This window comes from Heloderma suspectum, chromosome 1 (assembly GCF_057233095.1).
Source record: "Heloderma suspectum isolate Gila_16-S chromosome 1, 16-S_ref, whole genome shotgun sequence".
Lineage (NCBI taxonomy): Eukaryota > Metazoa > Chordata > Lepidosauria > Squamata > Helodermatidae > Heloderma > Heloderma suspectum.
Genome location: NC_139458.1, coordinates 139,470,407 through 139,493,394, shown reverse-complemented (window position 1 = coordinate 139,493,394; position 22,988 = coordinate 139,470,407). Strand labels below are relative to the sequence as shown.

The window sequence follows — 22,988 nt, the reverse complement described above, 5'->3', positions numbered from 1 at the left end:
CTGCCAGCAACCACACAATGGGGGGGGGGAAGTATTACTCTTTAGAGAGGGAATTCCAGAGAACTTGCACCTTGCTTCTGCTGATGTTATTTTATGGGCTTTCCCTGGTGGTCTCAATGGGCAAGAAGGCTCATATGGGGAGAAGTGCTCTCTAATGTATGCAATACCATGGCCATTTATGGCATTCATGGTTAAAACCGCCACCTCGGACTGTCCCTAGAAGCTAACTCACAGCCAATTAAGTCAAAACCATATTACATATTAATGATGCTCCATCCTTGTTAAAAGATGGGCTGCCATGTTCCCAGGGCAGACCCTTGTGAAGGCGATTAGGGTGGTCAACAACAGCAGGGAGGTTACAACAGCATCAATGGCAGTTGCCAAATTCCTATTTTCCAGATATTATCCAGATGAAGAAGAGGAGATGGTAGGGTACTCTCTTGGCTGCAGATGCCAGCTGGGCCCAACTGACATGGAAATGGAATGAGAAGGGCTTCCTGGTGCAGATGGAGATCAGAAGGTACTTAACTGTAGGGCTGTGCGGGGACCCCTGGATCCAACTTGGAAGCCGCTTTGTGGCTTCTGAGGTGGGCCAGATTCAGCTCGGGCTGATTTGGGCGCGGGGACCCTTAAAGGTGGCCTAAAAATAATTTTACATAAACCCAATAATATAGCCACCTTTCTAGAGAATAGTGTGCATATGAAATTGGCAAGTTGCCAATGTTTAACTCCGAATTAACCATATCCACATGTTGAAATGGTGTTAATGGTTAAAAGGGAGCTGCTTAAGTCAGTTGCCACTTGCGTACGCATCCTAGGAAATATGGGCAGCCAGAAATATTCATAGCTTCCACATATGCACACATCCACATATACACACATTGGTGAATTGTAGGGCTGTGCAGGGACCCCCCGATCCAACTTGGAAGCTGCTTTGTGGCTTCAGAGGCAGGCCCAATTTGGATCGGGATGATTTGGGTGGGGTGGGGGGGGCGACCAAACTTGTCCCCGAACCTGAAGCAGGATTTGGCCATCTGAATCTCCCTTTGTGCCCCCCTGTTGCCCCCGCCCAAGCCCCCAGCTCCTTACCTGGGGCGCTGCTTCCGCCGCCTCCTCCGCCACCATTGCTACTGCCCGCTGCCACCTGACGCCACCAGCGCCTGGGCGCTGGATGCACACCGGCTCTCGTTACAGGGAGTCACCATTTTAAAAATGGCAACTCCCACCAAAAAGAACTGGTGTGCATCCAGGGCTTAGGAGCTGGTGGCAGTGGCAAGCAGCAGCAGTGATAGAGGCGGCGGCCGCCGCCTCCGCTGCAGCTATTGCTGCCACCGCTGCCAGCCCAAAGCGACCTGGAGAGTGTCGGGGGCTCTCCGAAGCGCTTGGTGCACTTCGGAGATTCAGCCCCCCGGCCCAGCCATGCTGGAGCCTCCAGCTGCTTACCTGAGATGACTCGCAGGAGTCGCCGCTGCCATGGCCTCCATTGCCACCTTGGCCACCGCTGTCATTGCTGCTGCCTGCCGTCACTGGCTCCTGAGTCCTGGATGTGCTCTGGCTCTTGTTGTAGGGAGTTGGAGTCGCCATTCAATTTTTTTTGAAATGGCGACTCCCTGAAGCAAGAGCCGGCGGTGGCAGCGATGGGGGCGGCGATAGTGGCGGCGGTGGAGGAGGTGGAGGTGGCAGCGGCAGAGGCGGAAGCAGCGGTCCAGGTAAGGAGCTGTAAGTTTGCGTGGGGTGTCGGGGCCCCCCAAAGTGGGATTCAGATGGCCGAATCCTGCTTTGGGTTTGGGGCCGAGTTGGGTTGCCTCCCTGAATCAGCTGAATTGGGCCCACCCGCAAAGCCACGAAGCAGCTTCCAAGTCGGATCGAGGGGGTCCCCGCACAGCCCTACAATCCGCCAATGTGTGTATATGTGTATGTGTGCGTATGGGGAAGCTATGAATATTTCTGGCTGCCCGTATTTCCTAGGATGCGAACGCAAGTGGCAACTGACTTAACCAGCTCCCTTTTAACCATTAACACCATTTCAACATGTGGATACGGTTAATTCGGAGCTAAACATTGGCAGCTTGCCAATTTCACAGGCATGCTATTCTCTAGGAAGGTGGCTATATTATCGGGTTTAGGTAAAATTATTTTTAGGCCACCTTTAAGGGTAGAACCCTCCCAATGTGTTGAACTGCGGATCTGTTTCTTGTTTCTGAGAAGACGTGAACTTAAACATGTGCATTATTAGTCACCCTGTTCAACCAAAGAGGAGTGACACATATCCTCCAGTACGGGACCACATTTTGGAGGCTGCTATTGGACAAAATAGATGATCCGCAGTGACACCAATTTTCACAGTGAGAGTGTGCCAGAGCGGCAGCAGCCCCTGGGTCTAGGATCTCACCCTGCTTCAGCCATGGCTGGCACACAGTGTGAACTCAAAGGTGCACTCCGCAACTCACATTTACTGTGGAGGGAGAACCTCACGAGCCTTGCCTGCAAGGGCACTGTGTATATGGCACCCCCCTCCACCTGGTGCCACCCAGATGTGTTGGACTGCAACTCCCATAATTCCCAGCCAGCATTGGGAAGATGAGCGTTCCCACCATTGCGGGGAGGTTCCCATCATTTGGGGGCGGGGGAGGCATCATTGCTGGGGGAGGATAGTTTAAAGCATGGCGGATTAATATCCCTTTATCTGACCTCCTAAACACACCATCTCCATATATTACCTTTCTATAAGTGGCTACCAATAAATCATTATCTGTCCTGAGCTTTGTTCTGTGGGTCAGCAGGGGATAGGAGAAATGATGAGCACAGACTGGGAAGATGGAGACATACGGCTGGCATGAATGGTACTCATGCTCAGATTTGAGTCATTTGATTGTGTCTAATACAGTTCAGAATGTCAGGATTAACGTCCTGTGTAGTTTTACAGTCGGAGATCATACAATTAGCTTCCTTCTCCTTACCGATCTCTCCTAGGAAACTGAGAAATACACTGTGGGGATTGTGTGTGCAGCTTCAGCCTAATGGTCCCAACTCTGGCAACAAAACAAAAATGATAATTCCCAGGGGTTTGCTCCTTTGGGTTATAACAACCTCTGGATCTGAAGTGATCAGTTTAATGTAGTTGACTCATATCTTCAGTAACAGTGACAATTCCCAGCTATTCTAATAAGTCCTCATGGGCACGATTAAAAAGTTAGCGCTTGCCAGCCTGCCATTAGGTAACTTACGGGAGAAGTCTGAAAGTTGTGGCAAATTGGCTCCTCGGTGCATCATTAACATTCAGCCCAGCTCCAAAGACTTTATTTTAAATGAGAGAATGGCAGCTGCTGGTTCTTTTGGAGATAATGATAATTTGGATACAATGTCCTAACTTAGGCAGATAGGTGCCTGCAGGTGCTTTCTGACAGCATTGGCTCCATGATTCCTCCCTCCATTTATCTTGCCTAGACCTGCCCCTCCCACCTGCACGGATCATGGTTCTGTCTGTCCCTGAAGCTCATCACGGTCAGACAGAATGGGCCAGTTCACATTATTTGCAGAATGCCACCCCCCCACCACGGAATGTTGGGGGAGTGTGAATGATTGCATGCCTACAACATAATATGTGATGTGAGTTGTACTCATTCATGATTCATGCAATCTTTTCCCCTAAAAAAATGGAACCCCCCCCAAAAAAAACAAAAGGCCAGGCAAATGATCTGAAAGTATGGTTAAAGACACAGGGTGAAAGCTGGTAAGAATGTTGGCAAGCCTAACTCTTGTAGTCATGGCAAACACTATTCCTGCATAAAGTGTAAAGTGGGCTTCCATGTGTTTATTGAGCAGAGATGCAATATGTTGATTTGATGAAACTGCTTCCTGCAAGCGTGTCCCTTTCATCAGGGTGCTGCCCACCCGTCCATTTGACATTTGCCAACTTGTGAATTTGACATTTGGAAGATGGAAGGCTGTATGGGTTGTTGTCCCCACCCTGCCCAGAATGAAGACAGGAGATATAGTAGATGGTCTGAAGTGTGGCCCACAACTTAATTTACATGTTTCACCTGCAACCATCTTAACTCTTTGAAGCCCATCTCCTGTATGAGCAGTGCTGGTGGTATTCTTGCTACAAAGGTGAGAGCTATGAGATGGCATCTCCTACTGCGCACCTTGGGTGGGTAACCACAATCTGGCACTGATATCGCTGGGAAAGCATACACTCTTGGAAGGTGGAGGGGTGGATGAGTTGCTGCTGTTGCAGCGGCTGGAAAACTGCTACTTGCAGGTAGACATGATGACCTTAAGGAGGCATAGCCATGCCTGCCTCTGATGAGCCAGCATGCAGGAATCAGTCAGCACAGCACATTGCAGGTGCAATTTGCGTATCTTGCCATTTTTACAGAGAAAAATATATGCCAAAATACACAAGCCACACCAGGGGCTCCAGAGAAATCTGTCGAGCTCCAAGAGGGCCCGATTTCCCCATGACAGACTTCCCCCGGACTGGGCATTGGCAGATTTGCACATCCCCTAGGTAACAAACCACCTGAAAGAAGCCATGGGTTTGGGGTAGTTTCTTAAACACCCCAGCCACCCATCCTTGCTGGGTTCAGACATCACAACAAGCCGTGGCAGCAACGGTACCACTACACTGCTGTAAATGAGTGAATGGCCCTGATCTCATAAAGGATACATAGATAGACAGTAGGGTTGGACAATACTATGGATCATATAAACAGAATCATATAAACAGACAGTAAATATGAGCAAACATCTGCGTTCCTTGTGTGGGGCGGGGGTGATTTTCCCCTTTGCCTTATAAATATCCAGCTGTATGTGCATAATCCCTTTCAAACTAATGTTGAATGCGTGGAGTTCATGGGCTGGGCCAGAAGGCATAGTCCTGCTTCCCTTTCACACATGCAGTACACAACATGTTGTGTGTGTTGTGTATGTGTGTGTAATGGCCTTCTTTTCTTCATAGATAATGCAGCATGTGAATAATCGGGTTTACATTGATTGGTGCTGTTTATTATTTCCTTTTTTGTTGTGTGTGAAAAGAGAGAGGTGTTTTCCTGGCTCCCGACAGCGTAGACAGAGACAAAGGGTTACCAAAGTAGGCTCTCATCACCCCATACATCTGAGAGCCAGGGGTTCTCAGACCTCATAGGACATTCCTAGGGCTCCAGAAATAAGGGTCCAAGCCTCTATTTTGAAGCGCTAGGCCTGAAACTTCAAATGGTAGCAATAATTAAACATAAGGCTCTGGATTTAGTACCAAGGCTTACTTGGAAGGAAACACACACAACACTTGAGGTAGGTGTTAAGTTTATTTAGAGTGGAGAAAGGGAAATTGGAATAAAAAGTATACAAGAATTGGAGTATGTTTGGAAAGAATACTTCAGGTAGAAAATAACAAAAGTTACCTATATCTGTCTCTACATACCTGGCACGGGTCTTCAATAGAGCAGGGCCTCAAAGGGTGATGCTCAAAGTCAAAAGACAAAAGCAAGATGGAAGACAAAGACAAAAGGCAGCAGTAGCCCCCTTGCTTTATATGTACTAGCCTTTGACAAAGGTGAGGTGAGCCTCCTTAGCCAGTCACTGGCTGGATGAATAGTTTCCCCAGGCCTTCGGGGGTGGGCTGGGTGGCAGTGAGAAGTTCTCACAGAAGACCAGCTGAAATCATCCAGTCTAATAGACAAGAGTTCAGCCTTGAAGGGCCTTGATGCCAAAACAGCACGAGATAACACATGCAGGTGGTTTAATGAGTGTGTGCAGGCCCATCTTCATGAAATGAAGTTTTTACAGGCAGCCAGAACACAAAGAGAAAATGGATTTCTTGACATGATGTTTAAATTGTGTTTTTAATTTATTTGTTTTTATGCTATGTTTTAATTTAGATTTTGTTTTTAATCTGGATATTGTTAGCAGCCTTGAGCACCATTTTTTGGTGGAAAGATGGGATATAAATTAAACAAATAAAATAACATAAATAAATGCAAGATATATTGCTTTCAGGAGAATGACATGTGAATTGTGATCGATAATTGATTGATTGATTATGCAGTCCAGAAAACAAGACTTGGTCTCTTGAACACCAGTCTATATAATTTCCCCTAGCATAACATTCCCTTTCTGATTGCACTCTTTATAGCTTCCTTCACCTCCTTGTTCCTCAGGCTGTAGATCAGGGGGTTCACCATGGGGATCACCACTGTGTAGAACAAAGAGGCCACTTGGTCTCGACCAAGTGTGTAGCTGGACTGAGGCTTTAAGTAGGTAAATATCACAGTTGCATAGAAGACAATGACAGATGTCAGGTGGGGTGTTCATGTTGAGAAAGCTTTGTGCCTACCCTCAGCAGAGCAGATCTTTAATGTGGTGATGATAATGTATATATAAGACACTGACCAGGGTTGCAAGAATTGTGGTTATTTCATTAACACAGACAAAGAAAAAAATCTAGATCTCGCTGATCCAGGTGTCAGAGCAGGAGAGCCTGAGCAGTGGTGGGAGATCACAGAATCAGTGCTGGAGGACATTGGAGTGGCAGAAAGACATTTGAAAAGTCATACAGGTGTGGATCATAGGATTCAGAAATCCCTCAGCTTATGACACAATCACCAACAGAACACACAGATTGCGCAACATGGATGTTTTATAGAGCAAGGGGTTACAGATGGCCACATACCGGTCATATGCCATTGCAGCAAGGAAATAACACTCTGTTCTCTGCAGGCCAATAAAGAAGAACATCTGTAGAGCACATCCCAGGAACGAGATAGTTTTATTTGTTGCCCAAAAAACCACTAGAGTTTGGGGGGTGATGACAGATGAGTAACAGACATCTAGGAGAGCCAAAATCCTGGGGAAAATTTTGGCTTTCCTAGCTGAAAAATCTAGGAAAGTCAGGAGCTGAAAGTCCTGACTTTCAGCTGAATTACAGCTGAAAGTCAGGACTTTCAACTGTAATTCAAGGAGCTTGACAAAAGTGGGGCACTAACCATTCAGGAAGTACAGCCAGTGGCATACACCCCCCCCCCCATCGTAGGTGGCTCATAAGTAATGGAACAAATGGCTGACAAGCAGCTGCATGGCCAGGTGTGGCCTGTTTCCTGGGTACCCCATGACCAATCAAGCATATGAAAGGCCTGGAGGTGGTTCTGAGTGTTACATTTGCATTTGGTAGCTGTTCACTGGAACCCCCAACATGAGGTCCAAAGAGGTGTCCATGCGAGTGAAGGAGGCCATCATTGGGCTGAGGAAACAAAATAAACCCATCAGAGAGATAACAAAAACATTGGGAGTGGCCAACACAACAGTCTGGAACATCCTGAAAAAGAAGAAATTAACTGGCAAGCTCAGCAACAGCAAAAGGCCTGGCAGACCATGGAAGACAACTAAAGTGATGACCGCAGAATTCTGCTCATGGTGAAGAGGAACCCTTTCACAACATCTAGCCAGGTCAAGAACGCTCTTGCAGAGGTCATTGTCAACATCTACAGTAGGGATGGCAGAGAATTCCACCACGGACTCCAGTGTGGCCGGATTCTAAAGAATCTGGCCCCCCAGAGTCCGTGGTGGAATGGCCTCCCTCCCCCCCCGGCACCCCATGGAATACCCCCAGGATGGACCTACCCGGTGGCGGATGTGGTGGTGGTGGTGGCTCTGACAGCGAATGAAGTGGTGGCGGTGGCCATTTGCGTCCCTATGCTAGCCCATGATAGACTACGTAAATATTTACGTTGCCTATCATGGCTAAAGCAGGGACGCAAATGGCATAGGGGACACCATTTACGTCCCTGCTTTAGCCGTGATAGGCTACGTAAATATTTACATAGCCTATCAGGGGCTAGCGTAGGGACACAAATGGCGTCCCCTACACAGGATGCCATTTGCGTAGGCAACAGCCCGGCAGCGGGAGGAGGCCCTGCTGTGGGTTGGCCTGGCTGGCGGCTCTGTGGACCGGCTGTGGAGCGCAGCGGAGCCGGCCGGGCAGGATTCTGGGGGCGGGGAGGAACGGATCGCCTTCCCCCCATCAAGGATTTGGGGGAGGGGAGGAACGGATCGCCTCCCCCCACCTGCAGACCCCAGTGGAGCCAGGTAAGTGGGGTTTCATACACCCCTAATCTACAGTCAAGAGACGGCTTTATGAATGTAAATACAGAGGCTTCACAACAAGGTGCAAACCACTGGTAACGGTCAAGAACAGAAAGGCCAGATTAGCTTTTGCCAGCAAACACCTAAGAAAGCCTGCCCAGTTCTGGAATAAGATTCTTTGGACTGATGAAACCAAGATTAACTTGTACCAGAATGATGGGAAGAGAAAAGTACGGAGAAGGAAAGGAACAGCTTATGATCCAAAGCATACCACATCATCCATCAAACATGGTGGAGGCACTGTTATGGCATGGGCATGTATGGCTGCCAATGGAACCGGATCACTGGTGTTTATTGATGACCTGACTGCTGATAAAAGCAGCAGGATGAAGTCTGAAGTGTATAGGGCTATATTTTCTGCTCAGATTCAGCTGAATGCTGCCAAACTGATAGATACCGCTTCATATTGCAGATGGATCATGACCCAAAACATACAGCAAAAGCTACCCAAGAGTTTCTCAAAGCAAAGAAGGGGGATGTTCTTCAATGGCCAAGTCAGTCACCTGATCTCAACCCAATAGAGCATGCTTTTCACTTCCTGAAGACAAGACTGAAGGCAAAAAACCCCACAAACAAGCAGCAGCTGAAGGCAGCTGCAGTGAAGGCCTGGCAAAGCATCTCGAGGGAGGAAACTCAGCATTTGGTCATGTCCATGGGTTCCAGACTTCAGGCAGTCATTGACTGCAAAGGATTTTCATCCAGGTATTAAAGGCGATCCTTATGTTTGAAATGATGTTGGTTTGTTCCATTACTTATGAGCCACCAACGATGGGGTGGTGGTGTATGCCACTGGCTGTACTCCCTGAATGGTTAGTGCCCCGCTTTTGTCAAGCCCCTTGAATTACAGCTGAAAGTCCTGACTTCGCTCCCATCTGGGTGTGTTTCCTTTCAACTTCAATGTGGTGGTGTACAGAGGCCATCATTGACTGTGCTAAAGCCTTTGATTGTGTGGATCACAACAAACTGTGGCAAATTCTTAAAGAGATGGGAATACCAGACCACCTTACCACCGAACCTGTACGAGGGTCAAGAAGCAACAGTAAGAACCAGACATGGAACAACCGATTGGTTCAAAATTGGGAAAGGAGTACGACAACGCTGTATATTGTTGCCCTGCTTATTTAATTTATATGCAGAGTACATCATGAGAAACGCCGGCTTGGATGAATCACAGGTCGGAATTAAGATTGCTGGGAGAATTATCAATAACCTCAGATACGCAGACGATACCACCCTTATGGCAGAAAGTGAAGAGGATCTAAAGAGCCTCTTGTTGAGGGTGAAAGTGGAGCGTGCAAAAGCTGGTTTGAAACTCAACATTAAAAAAACGAAGATCATGGTGTCTGGCCCCATCACTTCCTGGCATATAGAAGGGGAAGAAATGGCAGCAGTGACAGATTTTATTTTCTTGGGCTCCAAGATCACTGCAGACGGTGACTGTAGCCATGAAATTAAAAGACACTTGCTCCTTGGGAGGAAAGCTTTGGCAAACCTAGACAGCATAGTAAGAAGCAGAGACATCACCTTGCCGACAAAGGTTCATATAATCAAAGCTATGGTTTTCCCAGTAGCAATGTATGGCTATGAGAGCTGGACTATAAGGAAGGCCGAGCGCGGAAGAATTGATACTTTTGAATTGTGGTGCTGGAGAAGACTCTTACGAGTCCCCTGGACTGCAAGGAGGTCCAATCAGTCCATCCTAAAGGAAATCAACCCTGAGTGTTCACTGGAAGGACAGATACTGAAGCTGAAGCTCAAATATTTTGGCCACCTAATGCGAAGAGAAAACTCTCTGGAAAAGACCCTGATGCTGGGAAAGACTGAAGGCAAAAGGAGAAGGGGACGGCAGAGGATGAGATGGCTAGATAGCATCACCGATGCAATGAATATGAACTTGAGCACACTCCGGGAGAGAGAGGAGGACAGGAAGGCCTGGTGTGCTATGGTCCATGGGGTCACGAAGAGTCAGACACGACTTAACGACTGAACAACAACACAGAGGCCAACTGACAAAACAGTTATCCTTGTTCCAATATTTCTGGCCCTGACTGTATATCTCAAAGAACAGCACAAATAGTGGAAGCTCTACCTCTGGGCGGTCCGTCAACACCTTAAGGTTGAATTCAGTCTTTGTTGTTTAGTTTTCTTTAATTTTGTTTTCCTATGTAGGAAGAAAGTAAGAAAAATATGTGTGAGGAACAAGTGATTGTAGTTCATTATGTTCTATGGTTCTTACAAGGCAACAGGGGAAGAGTTTAGTCACACAGAAGTATTCAGCAAATAAATAGGGTGGCACTCCTTACCTTTGTCATTAAGACTGGACACCAGAAGGCTGGAGATGTGCAAGACAGGGGAATAAGGCTGGGCTGAACATTTCAAAAAATTCTTTTTCTATCATTTGTTGGGTGGGTGGGGGTGAAATAACCCCCCTCCAAAAGATCATGGGGAAAAAAGATTTTTTAAAAAAAATTTCTGGGAGAGAGGTTGCCACTTACCTTACTTGACCTCATGAGGTAGATGAGGATTTTCTGTTTTTTTCTTTGCAATAATAATAATAATAATAATAATAATAATAATAATAACAATAAAAATAACAAGATAACAACATCAGTGCTAATGAGAGAAACACCTTTATTAATTAACTTATCACTACTATCTGAAAGTGGAAAAATATCAGTTCTCATGTTGTTTTTTAACAGTGGAAAGGTGACTTTCAGTTGGAGCCAATGTCGCCCTTGCACATTCCCGCAGGGTTTCCACGGGACGCTATCTCAAACAGCTTTCTCAAAGGTTGAAAAACCTTTTTATCTCTCCCCTGGAATTAAAAGGGGAGATGGGAGCAGCTCTGGATGACGTTTTGGAAGAACAACTCTCTCGGCGTGGTAGCAGGGGGGCCGTACTCCGGGGCTAGTCTGCCAGAGCTTAATCATCGCTCAAAGCTGTTTGAACCTCCTAGCTAATTAGGAGAAACTAGAGCTGACGTGCTCCACTGTAGTTTTTGGATTAAGAAATGCCAACAACATCTGAGGAATGGATTAAGAAATATCAATAATATTTGAGGACCAGCAAGATTTATTTGAAGAGAAGGATGACTACACTAAGGTGAAAAAAAGGATCTCCGCCCACCCACCCCCACCCCTCCCTTGGCAAAGGCTTCGAGAAGTGGAGATACAGAGGTGTTACTTGCTTTGATAAAAACTTTGTCCTTGCAATTTGCGGAACAGGCTAAGAGGCTGGATACCATCCAAAATTCCATCACTGCCCTGCAAGGGGCTGTGGATTTAATTAACACTTCTTTGCAAAAAATGGAGGCAAAGGTTAATGAGCTGCAAGATCAGGTGGCAGGGAATGAAACTATGTTACAAGCTTTTTTCAATAATTTTTCTGTCAGAATTTCTCAACTGGAGGTGTTAGCGCGAAGGGCAAATGTATGTATTATTGGTATTAAATATTTACCTACTGATGTAAACCTGTCTACTTTAGTAGATAAGTTCCTGCATGAGGTACTCCCTGTTCCATCTGATTATTCATTTGATATTGAGCAGGTATCCTGTGTGTCAAATGCCAAAGGGACTGGTTATACGATTATAGTCCAATTTGCAAGAATCTCCACAAAAAATTATATCCTGCATTTGCCAAGAGAGGCTGGAAACCTTTTCTGGAAACAAGATAAAGTTATGCTATTTCCAGATTACATCAAAGAAACTGTTGATAAAAGAAGGCAATTTACCAAGGCGAAAAATATGGCAAAACAAATGAACTTACAATATCACTTAAAATATCCTGCTACATTTTGCGTTTTTCTGAAGGCCAGATGAAGAAGTTTCTAAATCATGAAATGGCGGAGGCGTGGCTAAATGGAAAATCGCTGTTCCAGCACCATGAATTGAAATCTGCAAACATGTTTTGCTAACTGACTGTGTTTAGTCTGGAAGATAGAGGCGAGGTCAGAGAAGGGTCCCCCACCCTTATTTTTTCTCTCTTTTTCTCTTTTCTTTAAACCCTTTCTTTTTAAAATGGATATGATATACTGTACAGTGTATACATTCATTTATATATCTAGTACAAAATATATTATTGATTGTTGTGAGGTTGATTTTAAGCTTTATTATTATATAACATTATAAAATTTATTAGTGATTTGTTATTATTATTATATATCTGTTTAAATCTCCTTTTAAAATTATTATTACTAATATTACCGGTTAGTAAGATTTTTGGCTGGGTAAATTGTTAAGCTTTATTACTACATGTTAGCTGAAGGGCAATATATGGTTACTGGAAATGATTTGTAGGCCTGCTTCCTTGTTATAAGACTGATGATATGATATTGAAATGTTAGGTTGATTATTTATGCTGTACTGAATTGTAATATTGCCAATGTTATAAGTATAATTTTTAAGCAGAATGGGATTTGAAGTTTCTGTGTAATGTTACTTATACTAGAGGTAGGTTAGGCTGAGAAAAACTTTCTTGCTTAAGGCGATTGGGTAAATCCCAGGACTGAGCAGGGCCTGGGTCCAACAGCTAGACTCTGTCTTGTGCACCACAATGGCCCTTTGGGATAGTACTTATTTGGCAAATACATTTCTAGGTCAGTCCCCCCGCCCCTGAAACACAACATATATTACATTTGTTAGACACAGCAGACCAATGTTCAAAAGTACATGTATCGTAGAGGTACACTGAGGAATCCAGATGGGCTCCAGCTCCCTGTTAAATGAAAACTCAGTGGCAAAACAGGACTTGCTGCCATATCAAGCATGGAATTTATCTCAGCAGCACCATCTTCTAGTCAGCAGGGCAGTTATCATAACATGGCTTCACACTGACACACAATGCAATCCACAAAAAGGCTTGAGCTTCATCAACCATTGACCACGGCCCCCTTCCTGGTTGCCTATAGCTCTGGCTAGAGGTGCCAGCTCCCGTTCCTGAGTGCAGGGGCCATGGGCTGGAAAACACACATTCCAAGTCTAATTTTCATGATCCATCTTTGATATCCTATATGGTTAATCTGTGCATTTAAAAACAAAACTTCACACACACACACACACACACATTTGAATAACTGTCATGTTTGAACATTTTAAAAACTATTTTTGACCTGATCTGGAAAAAAACTTACAGTGTAGCAGCCATATCGGGGATCAGACTAAGTAGCCTCATGCAGTCTCATGCTCAGCTCATTGCTGAGCTCTTTCTCCCTTGAATATATTGTTGTAAGCTGACAAGACACAGGAATTCCTTATCTTGTCAAAGGTCATACAGTTGTATATCTTGTTCTCTGCTGTTCTCTTCTGTTCTCTCCTTATCATGGCTACCCTATAACCCAGTTCTTGTATTATAAACAATAGTGCTAAGAGAAGAAATTTTGAGGATTGCAACCCCATGCGGGAGGGGGAGGAGGAGCCGTTTCATATGTGTCACAATGTCTATAAAACCAATGTGCTAATGTAAATCGGGGCTTCTGGCTCTTTGGAAACGATTCCAGCCTTAAGCCCGCGCGTTAAATAAAGAATCTCTTTTTCCTTCACTCCGTGGTCTCTCTGACTCTGGGTTCTGCAACAACAGATTCATATAGGGCAACGTGCCAGCATTTTCAACAAATCACATTCTGAATATTGGCTTGGATCCAATGCTGTCTTTCTGCTGGTGGAAGCAGTTCCATCAGTACAGTAGAGGCAACCTAATTTGGTTTGGAGGCTGGATTGCCCCCCTAGACAAAACTGGCAGACCAGAAGATATCAAGGGGGTGATGCTCCACCCTGAAGCCTCTCCCCCTTCCATGACCTCGAGTCCACCCCATCCACTTTTTTTCTCCATGCAGAGAGAGGCACAGAGCTGGCTGAGCTGGGTGCTTCCTTCCCATACTGAGATGGGTGCTTCCTTCCCACACTGCTCGTGTCCTAAGTTCTGCAAGCCTAGCCAAGGCACGCATCCTTCCCATGCAGCTCACATCCCAATTGGGGCATGAGTGGTGGAGGAAAGGACTCTGCTGGGGTTTGCAGGGATCAGGGATTACATGAGGACTCCTCTCCCCAGGCCAGGGAGCATGGCTTGGCTTGGGGAGGGCCCCCCCACAGAGGGAGCCTAACTCTCTGCATGCCAGATTGAGCAACCCCATGGGCTGGAGTATACCCTCCCCTACTTCAGCAGAGTTTACCCTACCCTACTTTAGGCCCCTTCATGGATCACTGCCTTGTTGTGGCGAAGGGGCTTGCATAACTCAGTGAAGCCGTAAGCTATGCCGTGCAGGGCCACCCAAGACGGACAGGTCATGGCGGAGAGTTCTGACAAAATGTGGTCCACTGGAGAAGGAAATGGCAACCCACTCCAGTATTCTTGCCAAGAAAACCCCATGGAACCTATCACAAGGCTAAAAGAGATGACGCCGGAAGATGAGCCCCTCAGGTCGGAAGGTGTCCAATGTACTACTGGGGAAGAGCAGAGGGTATTTCCAAGTAGCACCAGAAAGAGTGAAGCGGCTGGGCCAAAGCCGAAAGGACACTCAGCTGTGGATGTGTCTGGTGGTGAAAAGAAAATCCGATGCTGTAAAGAACAATATTGTTTAGGAACCTGGAATGTAAGATCAATGAATCAAAGTAAGCTGGAGGAGGTCAAACATGAGATGGCAAGATTGAACATCGACATCTTGGGAATCAGCAAACTAAAATGGACAAGCATGGGCGAATTTAATTCAGGTGACCATTATATCTACTACTGTGGGCAAGAATCCCTGAGAAGAAAAGGAGTAGCACTCATAGTCAACAAAAGGGTGAGAAAAGCGGTACTGGGGTACAATCTCAAAAACAATAGAATGATCTCAGTACAAATCCAAGGCAACCCATTCAACATCACAGTAATTCAAGCCTATGCCCCAACCACTGAGGCTGAAGAAGCTCAGCTTGTTCGGTTCTATGAAGACCTACAACACCTTCTAGAACTAACACCAAAAAAAGATGTCCTCTTCATCATAGGGGACTGGAATGCTAAAGTAGGAAGTCAAGAAATCACTGGGATAACAGGCAAGCATGGCCTTGGTGTACAAAATGAAGCAGGACAAAGGCTAATAGAGTTTTGCCAAGAGAACACGCTGATCATAGCAAACACTCTTTTCCAACAGCACAAGAGGCGACTCTACACATGGACATCACCAGATGGTCAATATCGAAATCAGATTGATTATGTCCTTTGCAGCCAAAGATGGAGAAGCTCTATACAGTCAGTAAAAACAAGACCTGGAGCTGACTGTGGCTCAGATCATGAGCTGCTTCTTCCAAAATTTTGGCTTAAATTGAAGAACATAGGGAAAACCACTAAACCATACAGGTATGACCTAAATCATATCCCTTATGAATACAGAGTGGAGGTGATGAATAGATTTAAGGGATTAGATCTGGTAGACAGAATGCCTGAGGAACTATGGACGGAGGTCCGTAACATTGTTCAGGAGGCAGCAATGAAATCCATCCCAAAGAAAAAGAAATGCAAGAAAGCCAAGTGGCTGTCTGATGAGGCTTTACAAGTAGCTGAGGAAAGAAGGGAAGTGAAAAACAAGGGAGAACGGGGAAGATATATCCAACTGAATGCAGAGTTCCAGAGAATAGCAAGGAGAGACAAGAAAGCCTTCTTAAATGAACAATGCAAAGAAATCGAGGAAAACAATGGAATGGGAAAGACTAGAGATCTTTTCAAGAAAATCGGAGATATCAAGGGAACATTTTGTGCAAAGATGGGCATGATAAAGGACAAAGAAGGCAGGGACCTAACAGAAGCAGATGAGATTAAGAAGAGGTGGAAAGAGTACGCAGAAGAACTATACAGGAAAGATCTGAATGTCCCTGATAGCCATGATAGTGCGGTCACTGAACTTGAGCCGGACATCCTCGAGAGTGAAGTCAAGTGGGCCTTAGGAAGCATTACTAACAACAAAACTAGTGGAGATGACAGTATTCCAGCTTATCTATTTAAAATCTGAAAAGATGATGCTGTTAAAGTGCTGCACTCAATATGCCAACAAATTTGGAACACTCAACAATGGCCACAAGACTGGAAAAGGTCAGTTTACATTCCAGTTCCAAAGAAGGGCAATGCCAAAGAGTGTTCAAACTACTGTACAATTGTGCTCATTTCACATGCCAGCAACGATATGCTCAAAATCCTACAAGCTAGGCTTCAGCAGTATGTGAACCAAGAACTACCGGAAGTACAAGCTGGGTTTCGAAGAGGCCGAGGAACTAGAGATCACATCGCCAACATTTGCTGGATAATGGAGAAAGCAAGAGAATTCCAGAAAACCATCTATTTCTGTTTCATTGACTATGCTAAAGCCTTTGATTGTGTGGATCACAACAAACTCTGGCAAATTCTTAAAGTGATGGGAGTACCAGACCACCTTACCTGTCTCCTGAGAAACCTGTACGAGGGCCAAGAAGCAACAGTAAGAACCGGACATGGAACAACCGATTGGTTCAAAATTGGGAAAGGAATACGACAAGGCTGCATATTGTCGCCCTGCGTATTTAACTTATATGCAGAGTACATCATGAGAAATGCCAGGTTGGATGAATCACAGGTTGGAATTAAGATTGCTGGGAGAATTATCAACAACCTCAGGTACGCAGACGATACCACCCTAATGGCAGAAAGTGAAGAGGATCTAAAGAGCCTCTCGTTGAGGGTGAAAGTGGAGAGTGCAAAAGCTGGTTTGAAACTCAACATTAAAAAAACGAAGATCATGGCATCTGGCCCCATCATTTCCTGGCATATAGAAGGGGAAGAAATGGCAGCAGTGACAGATTTTATTTTCTTGGGCTCCAAGATCACTGCAGATGGTGACTGTAGCCATGAAATTAAAAGGCGCTTGCTCCTTGGGAGGAAAGCTATGGCAAACCTAGACAGCATAGTAAGAAGCAGAGACATCACCTTGCCGACAAAGGTCCATCTAATCAAAGCTATGGTTTTCCCAGTAGTAACGTATGGCTGTGAGAGCTGGACTATAAGGAAGGCTGAGCGCCGAAGATCTGATGCTTTCGAACTGTGGTGCTGGAGAAGACTCTTAAGAGTCCCCCAGACTGCAAGGAGGTCAAATCAGTCAATCCTAAAGGAAATCAACCCTAACTGCTCATTGGAAGGACAGATAATGAAGCTGAAGCTCCAATATTTTGGCCACCTAATGCGAAAAGAAAACTCCCTGGAAAAGACCATAATGCTGGGAAAGATAGAAGGCAAAAGCAGAAGGGGACGGCAGAGGATGAGATGGCTAGATAGCATCACCGATGCAATGAATATGAACTTGAGTACACTCTGAGAGAGAGCGGAGGACAGGAAGGCCTGGTGTGCTATGGTCCATGGGGTCATGAAGAGTCAGACATGACTTAATGACTGAACAACAACAATAACTTTAGCAGAACTGGTGGAGGGCAATTCCCTCCCCCCTTGCAGGCACTCTGTGATTTCAAAATCTGCTCCAGATGACTGGGAAACCCTCTAGACTATGGGAACAGTTGCACAGGAGGGGAAGAAGGAGAAAGTCCTGTCACATTTGCAGACTTTGGGGCTTTCTTCACATGGAGCTTTTATCCTGCGATTGAGATGGCTTCTTCATGGAAGTTTGTGGGCTCTTTACATGATGCAGCAATCACCCCATGCGTCCCCTGCACAAAATGCCCTTTGTGCCATTTTTAAATAGATAACAGATAATGAGCTATCAAATTACCATGTTGTGTTCTGCTTGAGCTCCCTCCATGAAAAGAGGAAAGCAGCAAGAAGAGGAGCAGGATCAATGAAAGATAATGGAAGACTCAGATATGGGGAAAAGGAGGGGGAAGTTGGGGGGAAAGGAAGCACATGAAAAAGGGAGTCGTTGTGATCCTGCATTTAAAACGGAAGCAGAAAGCCCTGTTTTAAATGCAGGATTTTAGAGTGGCAGGTGTAGAGATGCCCTTAGTAGTGCGATGTTGGACCTAACCCCTGAATTATTCAGATCATTGAATATGTTTCTGGACAATGTCCAGCCTATCGTTTCAGAGACTCTCTCTTGATATTGAGGAAAGCTATAACTTTTTTCTCCTTTCTCCCTCTTTTTATGGTTTTGTTTTGTTGAAATTTACAATACAACATTAATTAAAAAAAGATATTGAGGAAAGCTTATTTTGTCAGATGATTTGTCAGGTGATTTAGCAAACTTCAAGGTAGTAACTTACCACTGAAAGTCCTCAGAGTTCCAAATCCCAGGATGGTATCTTCAGCACATAAGTATAAATATCCTCTGGAGTGGCAAAGAGGTTTTTTTGGTCTATATTTGCATCAGCATTTTGGACTCTACCTGGACATATTTGTACCTTTCCATAAATTCTTTGCAGTAGAAAAGATGCAAAATAGATCACAGGATTTTAAACAATTATATAGCATTTAAAAGTATTGCCTTAATGTGCTAACCCTTAAAGCCTGGAAATCTTCTTATCAGGTATGCACTATTCTTATTATTTGCATTTAATAATCTAAAGATCAGAGAGACCTGTGGTGATATCATACCTCAGCCATGGGGGCATTGGACAGGTTATTCCTTTTCAGCCTCAGATCTCTATCTGTTACCTCTGCAAGATGTTTGTAGAGATGATGGAAATGTTATGCATTATATTCCTCTGGAAATAATATTATATGTTAACTATGTGCCCACTTTAAAAGTTCATATGTAAAAGAATTATAGATATTCAGTATTTTTAAGTTCCAGGATAACATCTAAGTAGTCAAAGGTTTGTTTGATCCAATAGATAGATTATTTTGATAGTCACAATAACTGCCATGGAAATAAACATTTGCATATGATTGGGATCTTGCATCATTATTAATTTAGACTTATGTTTAGCATAAAATATAGCGTTAGCTATATATTCTTATTTGACAATGCAAACCTATGGATCAATTTCACCTATAGTGGCTTAAGATGCTGGACCTGAATTCGATCCCTGTGCCTAATAAGCAAAGGAGAGCAGCTGGCTTGCCATAGCAAGAACAGGAGGCAACTCCTGGTGTGGTGACACTACTGGCCACTGATGCACCAGTGATGGAATGGAGTGTCCTAGTGCTGCTGTGCTTTGGAGGTATCAGTGGAACCCTTCCATACACTCCTGTAAATGGTTGTGTTTAGATTTCTGTGGTTCCTTGAGCTTCATTTACCTTTTGTTTGCTCACTCCTGCATTCTACTCCTCCTGAATTCCAATTGAGTTAGGGCAATTTCTAAAAGTAATTCCAGAACTGGAACATGCAGACTTTTGTCATAGATTTGCAGTCTTGATGTGATCTAGGTATGATTGTGTCAAGATTTTTGCAACTGTATTTAGACTGCTTTTATGTGTGTTGAGTTTTACTGATGCTCTGATGTGCTCCAGTATACTGGGAACAAAACACACAAAAAGAATCCTGATACATGATAGAATCTTGATATACTACATACCAGGGGTAGGCAACCTTTCAGCCCTGCCGGCACATTTGTCAGTTTTGGGGGGCTTGAGGGTGCATTTGTCTCACGGTCATTTGAACCTGCCAACATTAGTTTTTGGGATTCTCTCTTTTCTTGCCCCCTTTGTTGGATTCTGCCCCACTTCTGCCCAGCTGATGGATTTCTTCCTCCCCCTGCAGCAGCAGCGGCAGTCACCTTCCTCCTTCTCCCCCGACCCAAGATTTCCTCCTCCTTTCGCCACTGCCATTGCTGCCTCACTGTGTCCTTTTGCTTCCTGCTTCCTCATTAGGGCGGTGGCAGAAGAAATCTATATAGTAGACACAATCAAATAAACATTGCTTTTTTTTGCACTGTTTAATCAATGCACATATAGACTGGTGAAACACTGCAGAAAAAAGATATTGATACAATCATACATGTGATCACATCAAGTTTCAGCAATTAAACAACAAAAACAAACTCCAAAGCAATGGAGAATTCCTTAATGCATTGGTTCCAAGACTGGGTAAGAGAGCAATCCTATGGCCCCTAGACAGTGTCTGGAGGGCCGTAGGATAGTTCGGATTCCTGGATCCGAGGTCAGAGACAGTGCTCCAGCCTCGGACTCAGGAGTCCGAGCTCTCCTCCCCCTTGCAGCCAGCGCAGACAGAACTCTCCTGTTGCCTCTCTGAGCTCTGTGGGTGGGGAGGGGACTGGGGAAAGGGGAAATGAGCTATTCTCAGCCTTCCCAAGCCTCTGTCCTTCCCTCTCTGCTGAGCCCTAGATGGACAAAAATGCCCATCTAGCAAAAAATGCAGCATGAGAGAAGTGAGGAGGTGACAATTGCCTCCATGCTCCTCCCACTCTGCAGGATGCCCATCAGCCTCCAAGTTTGGAGGCTGATGGGCATCTGGGTAGGATTGTGCCCTAAGTTAGAATTTCAAAATTTGGGGAGAAATTTCAAGGAGCTGAATTTCAAAATCACGCCTAGCTGTGTTAATATATTGGCTCAAAGGAGATATAGGTACCTAATATCTATGTGTGGTGAATAATACTTACAGTGGTGTATGAACAAATATATTTGTGTAATCTATTTTAGCATGCTTACAATAGCCCTTTTCTCCTTTTAGATAACATTTCCTTTTGGCTGTAGCCTTCTTACCATGCTACTGCCATTCAGTAATGATAAGACATATGCACTGGAATGTTTTATGTTTTCCATAGTGCACTGAAGATTTTTTTAGAAAAATGTATACTGCCCTGTAATGCATATTTGGATGAAGGTATGGTTTATAATTGTTGTAAATAAATAAATACATATTTTGGGCATGTTGCAGTGGTCATGGTACATGCTGGAGTTGAATCAGGATCAAAGAAGATGCTTCACTGATAGGCTTTGCTATCACTGATGTCCAGACGGTCAGTGTCCCAAAGAAGACATGTGCATATGCAGCTGAAGCCTGCTTGCTATTTCGTAGCAGCAGTTCCCGCTGCCAAAAAGAAATCACACTTTTTAATTTTATTTATTATTCACATTTATATACTGCCTTATCTGCTAAAAAGACATTAAGGAAGCGATCCTATGGCTGCTAGACAGTGGCTAGAGAGCCATAGGATATGTTGTTTTCCAGGAACCGACCTCCCTCCGCTTCCGCACTGCCTTAGAGGCAGTGTGGAACAGCCCCAACCCCCCCAACCTCCGTGCTTGCAAGAGGAGTGTGGGGCAGCCAGAAAGGGGCATAGCTGGGGGCGTTCCGGGGCGGGGAGGGTGGAAATGCCTGTATGACACATCCAATGTGTCGTACAGAAGCTTCCTTCCCGGCTCCATCCTCCCATGGCTAGACAGCCTCAATCGAAAAAGCAGGGCAGGACAAGCGTGGAGGGAACAATCCCCTCCGTGCTTCTTCTGCCCTGCTTTGGATAGGCGGTGGCCTCCACGTTCGGAGACGGCCGCCTACCTAGGTAGGATTGCTCCCTAAGGCATTTTTTGAACGAAAAGATGGCCTGTCTTTCCAGCTCGAGGAAGTGCTGCACCCTGAACATATGTTTTTCTCCTGCATGGTGAGGTCTCCTTTTTGGAATACAACCGAAGGTCATATAAGCCTCTGAAGCCTAATAGTTAAGCTAGTATGAGATAATCTGCGTGGATATCCTTTCTTAATTAAAAAAAATCATTGGTATTAAAGACAAAAATCAATAGAAACAACAAAATAAAAATAACCCACATAACCTTTCCAAGCCCCTTTCCCAACCCTAGCACCTGTGTGTGTGCAGGCAGTGGGCACCAACAAAAAGCAACAGGTGTAATAATTGGGGGGGGGGAGGGAGGGAGAGAGGAAGGGAGGGAAGCAGGGAGAGAATGATTAAGTATTAAAAAAGAAAGGGAAAATATGCTTTTAACACGTGTATGTTTTTTTCTACCCTGTATTTTAGATATTCTGGCTGAAGAGGATTGTTGGCTAGAAGATGGAGAAAGGCAACATCACAGAAGCAATAGACTTCTACCTGACCGGACTGTCTGATCTGCCAGAAGTGCGGATTTCCCTCTTTGTGATGATTCTGCTGATCTACTTGATCACTCTGGCAGGGAACGGGGCTATCCTCATGGCAATCGGGACAGATGTGCAGCTCCACAACCCCATGTACTTCTTCCTGAGTAATTTATCTCTGCTGGATGTCCTTTGCCCAACTGTCACTGTGCCAAAGATGCTCCACATCTTATTGTCAGAGGACAAGACAATATCATTTGTTGGCTGCATGTTGCAACTCTTCTTTCTGATTTATGTGGTGGGCACGGAAATTTTCTTGCTAGCACTGATGGCATATGACCGCTATGTGGCTATATGCAGCCCCTTGCACTACACACACATCATGAGTAAACGGCTGTGTGCTCAGCTGGCTGCTGGGACGTGGCTAACGGGCTTTATCAATTCCATGGTTCATACCTCACTCACTTTTTCATTATCTTTCTGTGGGCCCAATAAAGTTAACCAGTATTACTGTGATATTCCCCCAGTGATGGCACTCTCTTGCTCTTCTACCTTCCTCCCTGAACTGGTTCTTCTTCTTGTGGCTGGTATTTTAGGAGGTGGTGCTTTTTTGGTCACCCTGATCTCTTACATCTATATCATTTCTGCTATTGTATGCATGCGCTCCGCTGAGGGCAGGCGCAAAGCCTTTTCCACCTGTGGTTCCCACTTGACTGTAGTTTGCCTGTTCTATGGGACCACCATTGCCACCTATGTTCGCCCCACCTCTACCTATTCACCAAAGCAGGACAGAATTGTTTCCATGCTGTATGGGGTTCTTACTCCCATGATAAACCCTATGATCTACAGTCTGAGGAATAAGGAAGTTAAAAGGGCCTTGGTCAAAGCCTTTAGTCTGAAAAGATTTTAA

General features: G+C 45.0%; 1 protein-coding gene and 1 pseudogene across 1 annotated transcript in view; one reads left to right on the top strand and one right to left on the bottom strand.

Moving 5' to 3' along the window:
- The window catches only part of LOC146358108 (olfactory receptor 5V1-like), a 25,336-nt gene extending 2,348 nt beyond the window's left edge, over nucleotides 1–22,988 (top strand). Inside the window, exons 3-4 of the mRNA XM_084860636.1 lie at nucleotides 400–520; nucleotides 22,023–22,988. Coding sequence (XP_084716762.1) covers nucleotides 22,056–22,988 — 933 coding nt within the window. The 5' untranslated portion in view covers nucleotides 400–520; nucleotides 22,023–22,055. The remainder of the gene's footprint in view (nucleotides 1–399; nucleotides 521–22,022) is intronic.
- Nucleotides 6,099–13,284, bottom strand: LOC146358109 (olfactory receptor 5T18-like; annotated as a pseudogene).